The sequence below is a fragment of the Caenorhabditis elegans genome, chromosome V (assembly GCF_000002985.6).
Source record: "Caenorhabditis elegans chromosome V".
Lineage (NCBI taxonomy): Eukaryota > Metazoa > Nematoda > Chromadorea > Rhabditida > Rhabditidae > Caenorhabditis > Caenorhabditis elegans.
Window position 1 is genome coordinate 11,393,752 of NC_003283.11, and position 12,227 is coordinate 11,405,978.

At 35.4% G+C, this 12,227-nt stretch overlaps 4 protein-coding genes and 6 non-coding genes across 10 annotated transcripts; 5 read left to right on the forward strand and 5 right to left on the reverse strand.

Annotated features, from left to right (window-relative positions):
• Positions 1-1,034: 1,034 nt before the first annotated feature.
• K03B8.4 (uncharacterized protein) lies at positions 1,035-1,373 on the reverse strand (the record flags this gene model as incomplete). Its single annotated transcript, NM_073489.1, has 2 exons — positions 1,035-1,215; positions 1,264-1,373. 2 exons carry the CDS (start codon positions 1,371-1,373, stop codon positions 1,035-1,037), a joined length of 291 nt encoding a protein of 96 aa, NP_505890.1.
• A 380-nt stretch (positions 1,374-1,753) lies between these two features.
• K03B8.23 lies at positions 1,754-1,830 on the forward strand. The gene has a single exon (NR_069513.1). It is a non-coding gene; the product is annotated as an Unclassified non-coding RNA K03B8.23 (non-coding RNA).
• On the reverse strand, positions 1,754-1,830 carry K03B8.21. Its single transcript, NR_069514.1, has one exon. It is a non-coding gene; the product is annotated as an Unclassified non-coding RNA K03B8.21 (non-coding RNA).
• An 852-nt stretch (positions 1,831-2,682) lies between these two features.
• On the forward strand, positions 2,683-3,966 carry nas-18 (Zinc metalloproteinase nas-18; the record flags this gene model as incomplete). The annotated part of the gene is made up of 5 exons (NM_001322588.1): positions 2,683-2,847; positions 3,246-3,650; positions 3,714-3,777; positions 3,831-3,899; positions 3,947-3,966. The coding sequence occupies 5 exons, from the start codon at positions 2,683-2,685 to the stop codon at positions 3,964-3,966; spliced, it is 723 nt and encodes a 240-aa protein (NP_001309451.1).
• A 1,198-nt stretch (positions 3,967-5,164) lies between these two features.
• On the forward strand, positions 5,165-6,812 carry nas-17 (Zinc metalloproteinase nas-17; the record flags this gene model as incomplete). Its single annotated transcript, NM_073491.2, has 5 exons — positions 5,165-5,474; positions 5,525-5,709; positions 5,829-6,248; positions 6,297-6,538; positions 6,588-6,812. The coding sequence occupies 5 exons, from the start codon at positions 5,165-5,167 to the stop codon at positions 6,775-6,777; spliced, it is 1,347 nt and encodes a 448-aa protein (NP_505892.1). The 3' UTR covers positions 6,778-6,812.
• K03B8.19 lies at positions 5,638-5,703 on the reverse strand. The gene has a single exon (NR_069515.1). It is a non-coding gene; the product is annotated as an Unclassified non-coding RNA K03B8.19 (non-coding RNA).
• A 527-nt stretch (positions 6,813-7,339) lies between the features above and the next one.
• On the reverse strand, positions 7,340-8,959 carry nas-19 (Zinc metalloproteinase nas-19). The gene is made up of 3 exons (NM_073492.4): positions 8,637-8,959; positions 7,853-8,593; positions 7,340-7,591 (listed from the first exon to the last, which is right to left on the reverse strand). Exons 1-3 carry the CDS (start codon positions 8,936-8,938, stop codon positions 7,444-7,446), a joined length of 1,191 nt encoding a protein of 396 aa, NP_505893.2. The 5' UTR covers positions 8,939-8,959; the 3' UTR covers positions 7,340-7,443.
• A 614-nt stretch (positions 8,960-9,573) lies between these two features.
• On the forward strand, positions 9,574-9,702 carry K03B8.17. The gene has a single exon (NR_069516.1). It is a non-coding gene; the product is annotated as an Unclassified non-coding RNA K03B8.17 (non-coding RNA).
• A 1,213-nt stretch (positions 9,703-10,915) lies between these two features.
• Positions 10,916-11,059, reverse strand: K03B8.16. The gene has a single exon (NR_069517.1). It is a non-coding gene; the product is annotated as an Unclassified non-coding RNA K03B8.16 (non-coding RNA).
• Positions 10,919-11,060, forward strand: K03B8.15. Its single transcript, NR_069518.1, has one exon. It is a non-coding gene; the product is annotated as an Unclassified non-coding RNA K03B8.15 (non-coding RNA).
• The last annotated feature ends 1,167 nt before the right edge of the window (positions 11,061-12,227 follow it).

Consider the following 12,227-nt stretch of genomic DNA (forward strand, 5'->3'; position numbering starts at 1 on the left):
TTATGGAATTAACAATCTTTCACAAATTCAAGGTCCCTTTGATAGATTTTCTCCATGAACTTGAATTAATTTGAAAAACTTCTCAACACTTCCTTGATCCATATTTTATATGTAAAGTTTTTGTTTGAAAATCATTTTCTTCTTGCATAATCATGAGAATCTTGTTGAAATTCATTTTTTTGAACTATATAAATATCGTCAAATTTTTGAAATAATATTTTCATGAAAATGCTTTGCCAGTGTCTGTTATTTTATGTGTTGTTCTGGCATCCGGATCAGTGATTCCAGAAGATTTGTATAAATTTATACCAAGCTTGACAAAAAATATAATGTTTGATGGAGATGTTATGCTAACCAAAAGGCAATACGACTTAATTTTACAAACGAAAAACCGGCAGAAAAGACAAATCGCAACTGAATCATTTTCTCAAAAATGGACTACTCGGTAGTTTGGCTCGCTTGGCGCGCGACGAGGGTGCGACTGGCGCGCGGACGGGGCGCGACTAGGCTACTGTCTCGCGATCTAGTCGCACAATTTTCGCGCGCCGAGCGCATTTCTTTCGCACACACTACGCGCCCGGTTCGATTTTATTCTCGCTCCCGCCGATTTTCATATTGAAATTGAAATCTTAGATTAATAAGAATTGCATTTATTACAACAACGAACAATGGAAAAACAATTAAAAAATAAATTAACAGATTGAAGACAGCTTGGCTGCAGGCCAATTGATCCCTAGACGGCGGGAGACTGGTGTTGCTGATCATCATCCTCTCTGAAAAGCTCAAATTAATCTATTTAATTAAGTCAGTATATTGAAAAAATCAATGAAATATCTTTAAAAATAGACTTACACAATTATGCCCGTGAAACGGCAACTAGAGCAACCTATTGCTTCAAAAATGTTTTGATCAAAAGCTACGTATTTGCAAATATGTAGCTTCGCATCTTCAAAGCTCAAAAATAGTCTCATCAATTTTTTGTTACTTAATTTAATTCAAAGTTATCATTTCATGGTTTCCTATATGTCATTTTGTTATTCGTTTAATATTTTACATTGTTTTACTAGCTGGTTTTCTTTAGCAATAATTCGTTTTTTCTTTACCTGTTTTGAGTCCACATACTTCTTCTTTTTTGGCAATGGAGCCTTAATTTGATCGAACACCAAGATTTGCTCCAATTCATGTCGCTTCTGGTTCACCTTTTGGAACATGTATCTGAAAAAAAACTTTTTAATTTCTAGAACCCCCGAAAAACATTAATACCTTTGAACTCCTTCCTCTGTTTCAGGTCTCACGTAGGATTCAGCGAATCTTTCGGCTTCAAGATCCCCGCTCAGCTCGTTCATAGTCTTCAGGTCCGAATTCTGGCTCATCACCCAGCTTTTGATGAATTCTGCGGGCTCGGTGTAGAATCTTGCGTAGAAATCGCGGCGAGCCTTCAGTTCGTTGATCTGTTCGATAATATCATAACACTTTTGATCAAGAGTTATATCATTCCATAAATCACTTTCATTAATCTCATTCTATTCACTCTGGAATAGCAGGAGCCGCAGGCTGCTCATCGAGAAGTGGTGTTTCTCGAACATAAGCCAATTTTGGACGGATTGTCGTTCGTGTTGCGCGAACGGGGCGCGGAAGGGGTGCGGAAGGAGTGCGGAATGGGCGCGGATGGGGCGCGGTCAGAACGCGGACGGCGTGCAAAAACAGTTTCTCTTCGCGAACCTGTTACTTTCAGACAGCCTCATTGCCAAAACAGGTTGATATATATATATATATATATATATATATATATATATATATATATATATATATATATATATATATATCTCTTCACTTATATGTTATATATGTATGAATGATGTAGTTGATATATAATAATTGCCAATCTAGTCTCTTTCAGCTTTCAGTAATATGGTGCCACAATACTAAACGTATAAAATACAACAACGAGACATGTGATCTAGAAAATTAGTTTGAAGATGTTCACACAAACTACACATATCTTTTATATCTTTCTATTGGAAAATATACCTGGCATTTAGGGGCAACTTTCTTAGGAATGTGTGCATCGTGCCTCCACAATGCCAATGCTGCGAGTTTCCTAATGGAGACATTCTCAAGACATCGCCTTAACTTTATCTGCATAGGTAAAATGAACATATTTTATAACGTAACATCATTAGATAACAGTACGATTATTGATAGATTTTAATACAATTTCCTTGTAAGATGAACCATATTGTTCTCTTCTAACCTCATATCAGAATTTAAATTGAAGTTTTGGTTTTTCAGTAACTAGCATGGCTGCAAAACGTTTACAATTAACGTATAGAACAAACACAATTCACTTTTGTGTGAAAATATGTCTCAAAGCAATAATATGTTCGCAAGAAATTGATTAATACATCTTATGTAGACACTTTGGCAGTTTCAGAATACTCTTTTCACAATCCGAGCGCGCCTGTTCCGCACTCCAGTCACGCCCTATCCTCGCGCCAGGCGCATTTCACCTCTTTTCGCGCGCCAGTCGCACCCCCTTCGCGCCCCAGGAGGAGCCAACTACCGAGTAGTGCAAAATTATTATATTGCTTTGATTCTTCATTCAGTAAGTTCTATTATATTTTGAAGTAGTGAAATACAACTTATAAACATGTACTTTGAGGTACTGAAAAGCGAGAATTGATGCTTTTCTCCATGAACTTCATATCTTCACAAACTTGCGTGACTTTTGAAGAAAACTGTTCAATTCCTAACAGGGTCCAACTTGTTAACGGTAAAGGCTGTTCATCATACATTGGGATGAATAACATAGTACAACATCTAACATTTAACGATACGTGCATAGACGTGAGTTTTTCTTTCATTTCGACATACATATGTATATTTCCGTTTCTCGGCGTTCACGACCAACTTAATGTTTATGTGTTGCCTTAACAGTGTGAAAAAAGTGGATTATTTTCTGGTAGTGGTGGGCATTTTCTAGAAACTGCAAACTATTTCCAACTAAATCAATCATTCATTTCAAGTGATTCAAGGAAAACGTATCACTTTATATTTGTTGAGGTCAAAAGTTAGACCAGAAGTTACCGGGAATGTCAAGATAATTGTAATGCATTGAAAATGTTTTTTTTTTTTGGAAAGTTTTCGATGACAGGTACAGAAAACAATTTTTCAAAACTCGAAAATTTTCCAAACACGGCACACCGAAAGAATGATAGACAGATCTCAATCACATAAACTTTCAGTTTGGAACTGCTGTTCATGAATTAATGCATGCATTAGGTGTTATTCACACCCACTCTAGACTTGATCGAGATAACTTTTTAAACATTAATCTGACAAATGTGTCCAAGGAAATGATGCATAATTATGCAATTTTCAACCAATCTACAAACGTTGTACCTTATGAATACGGAAGCACTATGCATTACTATGCGAATATATCGACAATGTTTCCCAAGAAGTCAGAATACTCTGCCACACTTGGAATAGGAAGAGTCACGTTTTATGATATGGTAATTTTAAATACTGCATACAACTGCAAATGTCCAAATGAATTATTGTGTGGAAATGGAGGATACACAAATCCGTCGAAATGCTCGGAATGCATTTGTCCGTTGGGATATGGTGGAGTCTTGTGTGATCGTCCAGTTAGTTTATTTCTTATATGACCTTCCATGTACATCGGTTTTTTAAAAATGTTTCTAATTCAGATTACTGGTAGTGTCCAGTTGAGTGCAGAGTCTTATTGGAAAGGATACTGGATTGCCATTGGAAGTAAAAGATAAAATTATTGAAGTGAAAGTTGTGGGAATAGATAATTTCTTTAGTTACCCTACCTGTCTTATTAATGGATTGGAGATCAAATATATGGGGGATCCCAGAATCACAAATCCAATGTGAGTTTTTGAATACTTCCCAATTTCCGAATAATTTTTTGTTGCAGTTATTGTTCGGCTGATTTAATCAATGGGAAATCGTTCAGATCAAAATTGAATCCGCTTCTTATGAATATTCACACACTTTTTGGGAAAAACAAAGTGACTTTCCATTACAGATATGTGACTGAACGCTTGAGTGGCTACAATAAAACAACCAATGGATATGATAACTATGAGTATTATGATTAAATTATCTTTGTCAATTATTTTCGAATAACATTTTTGAATCATCTTTTGATCTTTTGAATTATGTGAAACATTTACAAATTTGTCGAATATTCTTTCTTCTTTTGTATTAAGTAGTCTGTTATATTAAGTAGCAGTGGGGATTATGTCTGAACAAATTTTTGTTGATTCAAAATATTTAAGTCCATGAAAAAAACTACAAAAAACTTCGATTTCAGATTTATCAGATTTTTTAATACTTCCAGTCAAAGTCATGACATGTTACAAGTTTACTACCAATGCCGCATGTTGGAACATCATAATCATAACTTAAATAAACTCTTAAGAAGGAATAAAATAGTAAAAATGAAAGCTTTTTGGATGACGTCCATAACTATTCATGACAAACACTCGTATGTAATCACCCTTTGTGGATAATCTTACTATCATAGAACTATTTGGCCGGAGAACTGATTTAATAAGAAAAAGTGAAATGATATTTGGTCATAGACTTGAGGAATACTCAAAACAATAATTATGGCCGCTCCTTTGAATCAAGGGATCCAGCCATGAAGGAATGAAATTTCATCATTTGTCTGGTTACAAACGCCTGCTGAACAACACAAGGAGTTTTTGAAAATTCGTGGTGCACCAATTTAAAACTAATAGGGAGTTTTGCTCCAAGAACAAAAAACATCTTAAATGTTCAAACTGGGCGCACATGCTAGTCAGGTGTGCGCGCCAATTGCCGTTCGGCAATCGAATTTTCCGTATTTTCTTGAATTTTGGCAATCGCGGATTGCCGAAAATGGCCCATCGCTGAAAATTTCCAAAACCGGCAATTACCGAAATTTCCGATTGCCGCGCACCCCTGATGCTAGTCCAGTTCAAAGAGGATACGTAAACTTTGAACGTACAATTTCAATATAATCTAAAATTGTTAGTTCACTGGTTCAATTTTTATATATCTTCTCTTTCATTTTTCTCACGATATTGATGTATTTCTTATCCAAAAGTTGTCAGCATATTTAGTGCATAATCATGAGAGACTCATCAATATGCAAAAATATCAACTGTATAAAACAATGGAAGATGTCAAAGAAAATCACTTCGACATGTTTCTTCGACCATCTACCTTACTTCTAACTTTATTCTTGGCATTGGTTGCTGGATCAGCGATCCGAAAAGATGTGGACGAGTTTGATTCAAATAAAGGAAAAGATGGTATTGTAGATGGAGACATTATGCTTACTGAAGCTCAGCTTCGAATTCTCAATGGAACCGCAAAACGTTCAAAAAGGCAGATCACAAAGATTTGGAAAAAATGGCCAGATGCAAAAGTATTTTATTACTACGAAAATGAATTCAGTAAGTTTAAAAAAATTTATATTCAAGTTGTTATGTAAACTTAATTCCAGCAAGTCTTAAACGAGAATTGATGTCATATGCGATGGCCCATATCAGTTCGAACACTTGTGTCAAATTCCAAGAAAGTAATTCAGCAACGAACAGAATTCGTTTTACAAATACAGGAGGATGTGCTTCCTATATTGGAATGAATGGAGGAGAACAAACCTTGTGGTTCGGAGATGGATGTCTTATCGTGAGTTTGAGACGACTTTGAAAAATTAGCTGATTTTGAGATTAGTTAGAGTTCAACCTGAAAAATATGTTTAGCTGATGTTACAACGAACCCCCGTATAAAATAAGAATTAAATTTAGTTTGGTACTGCTGTTCACGAAATCATGCACTCTCTTGGACTGTTCCACACGCACTCTCGTTTTGATCGTGATAACTTCCTGTCGGTCAGCTACAAAGATGTTCCTGAAAATATGGTTGGAAACTTGGAAAAAGAAACTGAACAAACGACGTACAATGCTGTACCTTTCGAATATGGAAGCACTATGTTGTACAGATACAACACCTTCGGAGAGGGAACCCTTGTTTCAAAGAACGAAGATTATCAGAAAACAATGGGATTGCGTCGAGTGTCATTCTACGATTTGGTCAATATAAACGTTCGATATTCTTGCGGTTGTGCTAAGAGTTTGACATGTGAGAATGGTGGATATACAAATCCATCCAATTGTGCTACTTGTGTCTGCCCGACTGGATTTGCTGGAACTCTTTGCAACGAAGCAGTCAGTTGTAAAAAAATAATTTGCTCACCTAAATTCAGACGTTTTCAGCCAAGTAATACTATCAAGCTCACCGCAGAATCTTATTGGAAAGGATATTGGGTTAATTTTGGGTACAGTACCTCAATTCAAACTACCAACTATTACTTGGCTTACTTGTGGATCACTGCGCCAGCTGACAAAACGATTGAGGTTAAGATAATGGATCTCTCAGGTTTCACATGCTCTTACGGATGCAATTACAATGGAGTGGAGGTTAAATATATGGGTGATCCGAGAATTACCAATCCACTGTGAGATCATTCAGATAGTGAAGGAGAACAATTATATTATTAATTTCAGACGATGCTGTGCCCAAGACACTGAATATCTGAACCAAGTCATTTCCAGCAAACAAAATCCAACACCAATTGTTATGCAACAGAGATACGGAAGCAGCAAGTTGACAATTCATTACAGATACGTTGATACTCCATTGAGCAGCAATAAGAAGTCAACTAATGGATATGATAATTATCAGTATTACGTCTAAATCACCGTCTTAATAAATCGTATTTACTATGTCGATATGGGTTTTTTCAAACATTAACACGAAGAAAGAGTATTTGAGACACTTCCTGATTGAACAATTACAAACAACTGGAGAAAAACTCTTCAATGATTTTTAGTTTTATTCTAAAAGCAAAACAAAACCTGCCGTGCTCTTGCCGTTTTCTGGAATTTATTTTAATCGTTTTGATGAAAATAAAATCAAGAAATGAGAAGACGTTCACGTGTCAGAGATATAGGTAGTTTCTTAAGGACAGACAGACAAACGTTTTGGTACCTACTTCGAAGCCGTATCAATTCAAATTGAATTGTTAGCGATTCGGCTGAAGTTTTACTTGAAACATCGAAGATAACGAGTAATGGCCTATTGAGAAAAATATTGAACTCGTTTTAAAACTAATTCCAACATCCAATCTGTTTAAAAACATTTTGTAAGTTGGGCTTTTTAGAATACCAAAAATATATGTCTACTGACTATTGTTTGAGTTTAAGATCTGATTGATACAAATTTCCAAAAACTGAGAATGGTCAAAAATATTCCAACTTTGTCATTTGTTTTATGTAGCTTGTTGAAGAGAAAATAATTAGGAAAAATAAAAGATGACGTATTCATTATTCGGGAATGAGATTAATTGTGTTCCTTGAAATGTTAACCAAGCACAACTTTGTCATTCGTGAAGCGATATTTGAATGTAACAGCTGATGGTAAAGTCGTCCTTGAGTACAATTCAATGATTGTTGGGTTGTGAGACGATTTGAACACGTTCTTGTATGGTGGTTTATCAGTACAGCAGACGCTAGATGAAAAGTTAAATTAGAAATTAAAAAAATCATCGTTATAAGAGAATATAATTGTTTCAAAAATATTATTGACTGGTTTCAATCAATATTTTTTAATGTTGGTTTATGAAAATTAAAGGGCTGAACTTTTTGGAATTTTGACGCAAATAAGTTCAGACATATTTCCAAAAAAAACAATTTAGCGGAAAAATACGTCATGTCGAGACTGGGTAATTCATTTGCTCAAGAATGAAAGCACGATTAAAACAAAAACTCACACTGGACTGGTTATTTTAGAATCTTCTTTGAACTTAATTTCAACACCGTTCACAGTACATCCAGCCGTGCATATTACATCCTGGAGTCCTTCCAGAGTAATCTCAATTGTTGAGTTAGCTTTCCCAGTTATGTACACAAATGTTGAATAAAAACCATCCGATCCTGGCTCTGGCTTGTAAGCAAATGGAATTGTTATTGATTGCCACAAATTGTTTACAGCCATTAATTCGTATGAATCTTGTTGTCTTTCGTCGCAAAGATTTCCGAAGAATCCTTTTGGACAATTACATCTGGAGCAATCCGACGGTGAAGTATATCCTCCATTTTTGCATTCCAACTGTTTGGAACACCAGCATCCGTAGTATTGATTGATTTTGTACATATCATAAAAAGTCACTCTTCTATTTCCCATTGTTTGTTTGTAGTCCATATCCAATGGATCCATAGTTCCAGGACCATAGGTGTCTGCATGGTACATCATGACACTTCCATGTTCAAATGGTCCATACATTGTTGTCATTCCCGATGGCCTGGGTCTTGCTTCGTGTACAGTGGTTGTTACTTTCATGAAATTATCACGATCAGGGCGAGTATGTTCATGAAATCTTCCAAGTGAATGCGAGAATTCATGAACGATACTTCCGATGGTATCACAACTTTGAACCAACATAGAAAGCTCTCCAATCGGCTTACTCATACTCATACCTGGTGCTCCGACTGTCGACTGACAAAGCCAGTTTCTGCAATACAACGGTTTGTTAGGAAGTCGTAAATGAAACAAACTGTTGCATCCGAATCTGCACACGCTGTACAGCATTTTGATCCTCATTGAACCTGATGCAAGTGTGATTTGCAATGTAAGCAATCGCACTTTCAACCATCTCTTTTATTTCATTGTTCTTGTCCGCATAATAATAGTTAACTACTCCATATGACCATTTTGTTCCAAGACGTTCGAATTGTCTTTTAACTCGTTTATGAGAGTAACTTTCTTCGATATCATGCTCATTGAGCCGAGAAAGTCCGCAGTAGGCGTAGGAAAAGAGTAGAATAATAGCTCCAATAAGATGAATCAACCGAACCATCTCGAGATGCTGAATGATATTTCCACCAGCAATGTGTTCATTTATACCGTTTTCAACCTTATTCTTATACGAAAAATCGAGGGGAATATGTAAATCGGTGGGGAATTTTTCATATAAAACTACAATATTTTTCATGTGTCATAACGCCAGAAGGAACATTTAAATGGAGACGTTATACATAGTTCAAAAAGTGAATAAAATCTTCAAACAGTGCATGGTATAAGAGTTTTAAAACTGTTTCTGGAAGATTTCAGAAGATGATATATTTGAAACGACAATTAATGAATAAACCGTCAAAGTAAATCAACAGAAATGCAAAACTAATGGATAATATGCCGTAGTTTTTCGAAGAAAAATAGACGCATATTTTCAAAATTGAACTTTTAATTTCCAATAGTAGTCTGAATATTTTTAGATACATAATCTGATTTTAATACTGATTCCTTATTATGAAAATTCACTGTACAACGAGCCCTTCTACTCCGTCTTTTTTAATTACTATCACAATCCAAACATCATTATCACCTGCAAATTTGAAGGCTTTACGACTACCATTGCCGCACCAAATTGGGTATATCAGACACTGATAAAATAGTTTAGAGACACAAATATAATAAGATTACACGTGTGATTTCGCGCGTTTTCCTTGTGTCTTTTCGCCGATAAGGTTTTAAAAACACAATACAAATAGAGTGATCACTGAGAGCTACAGCACTCAAGATTGGCTTTTGTCTACATCGATCCTTCCGTCTCGAATCACCCCCCCCCCTCTCTCCAAATGGAGACCACCCATACTGTTAACCAATTTTGTATTTCAGGTTTTTGTGATATGTTTTTTATTGTATTTTGGCAACGTGCCAGAACTGAACAAATAATGCGGAACGTCATCGTACTAGACAGAATTTTGTATTGTATTATAGAGTGCGTTTTGTTGTGACTCTTTCCTATTTTTTCGGTGCTGTCAATGCTGGGAAAGAAACAAAAATAGTTGGAGACGGATTCATCGTCGAGCTCTCTATACTATTTGGTATGTATTTGTTTTCTGTATATGTATCACATTGCGATCCAATTATGATACCCTTTCCAAGATTGCGCCATATATTGAGGAGGTGCGTCCTCCTTCTTTTCTTTCAGTGTCCATTGTGATAAGGGCGCCAATGTTTGTTGTATACGTTTGTGTGTGTGAGTGGGGGTATGTGTAGGTGATACTCGGTGGCCCGTTGCTTTGATAAGCAAACTACTAATTTTTGATGAGTTTGTTGAAACATCATACCACTGATAACAAAGAATATAGTCCTTCTTTGGACCATACATGTTATCATATTATTTCTAACATTTGTTTTCTGAAAGAAATTAGTTGAGTTTTCATTCATTGTGCATATTCTGAATGCTTAAAACTCTAGTGTCATGCATAATGTAACAGTGTAAAGTAAAAAAATCTTTCTAATTGTAGTGCATCCGATCTCCATTTGGCATGCAGTCGATGGAAATAACAGTATGTAGCTGAATTCGTATCTCCAGCGCAAATGACTTTACACAGGAGTTACATTTTTTATATTGCAATCTACTTGTAAAAAACATGTTTTTCAGTTTATTCACAATTTCAAATTATTTCTATATGTTTGCAATTTTTAAATCACCAAAAAAAAATTCAAAATGTGAAAATTTTTTGAGGTAATATGAATGGATTTTTACAGTTGTAGTTATTTTCTCATAACTTTTAAAAATATCTCGGATCGCCCTGAGACGTTTCATTAAAGAAACCGTCCCAAAAATAAATATTAATCGAATTTGATTTAAAAACTTTGATGCAGGTTTTATTGATTGGCATTCTCTTTTAAAAATATTTTTCTGCTGTTATAACTGTTAGCTTTTCAGTGACAAAAAACATAGCTTAATCCCATTAATTTTGCAAAAGTCTGATCTGTTTGATGAACTCAGATTTGCGAGCATTGTCTCCTCCATTCAACAGTCGCCGACGCCTCGTAATTGTGTAGCGGCGTGAGCGATTCTCTCGAAATTATGATAAGCAAACAAGGGTGAACATGCAAAAGCCGCTTCTTCTCTTTTCTTTATATTCTTTCCGTTCTTGGCCACATTGCGCGTCCTTTTTCTGTTTTACTCTCTAGCCTTCCGAATGAGAGTACACCACGGTTTTTTGCTTACTTTTTTGATTACTGGCTCTTGCTCAAATTGTTTGTGGGCATTTTCGCCTCCTTTTCACATCGTTTAGTCATTTTTCTTCCTCAATTGTCGTTGATAACACTTTTTGTTTTGGGAGGTTCCCATTGTTACAAATGTTTTTTTTTTGAAAACAAATTTGTTTCTGGAATTCTATTATGTAATTCTACATCGAATGTTTGCCAGTCGATGATATAATCAGTTTACTACGTTTACGTGTGTAACATTCTAATGGTCTGACTGTAACGATTGTCAACGAAATGATAGTGAGCAAAAATTGAAATATTCAGGTCAGATAGTATTGGTATATTTGGTAGTTAGGGATCAGACAGAATTTTTTGTGGAATTCAAGTTTGAATTTTTTAAATTCCCATTTTTATGAATAAAATGAATGAAATTGATCGATCTAATGCACAGATGTGAAATGACTACTGTATTTTACCATTATTTGAAAACGTTTGAATTATGTTTCCAAAACGCTATTCTCACTTCAAAGACTGAATTTTCTGCCATAATTCAAGAACTAGACCAATAAGTAATATTTTGCCTAGGTTGATCCTTAAAGAGTAAACATGAAATTTTTTATAATGTTTCAAAAATAAATAAATGATGGTCATCACTTGAAGTTTTTGTTTTGGAAGTATGTTCACACTGTTCAAAACGACCTTACCCGAATCGCCTGTCAGAGTATTTTTTTTGGAAAATAGGAGTACGAGTGGTGTTTTTCAATGATAAAATATAAGCTTCTCGGTAATCATTTTCATAGACGCTTACGTTGCAACTTTTCCGAAAACTGACCATTACCCTATTCCACAAGTTTTTCTTTCATTTCTTTCTTTTTACCGTCCTTTCTGTTCATCTCCAGTCCCGACCTTTTATTTCAAATGGATAGATTCAAAAACGCACGTTTACTTTGCACTTTTTGATTGTTCTTTTGCAATACTACAGTAAATCGTGTGAGCAACCTTTTATGGCAACCAACACCGCTTTTGCAAACGAGTGGACGTGAGAGCCAGATAATCACCATATCTCTTTTTGTGTGTGTGTATTGATGCCGACTTTCCTTCAAAAAAGTCAAAAGACATGTTGTCGGAGAGTTACAAAAGAG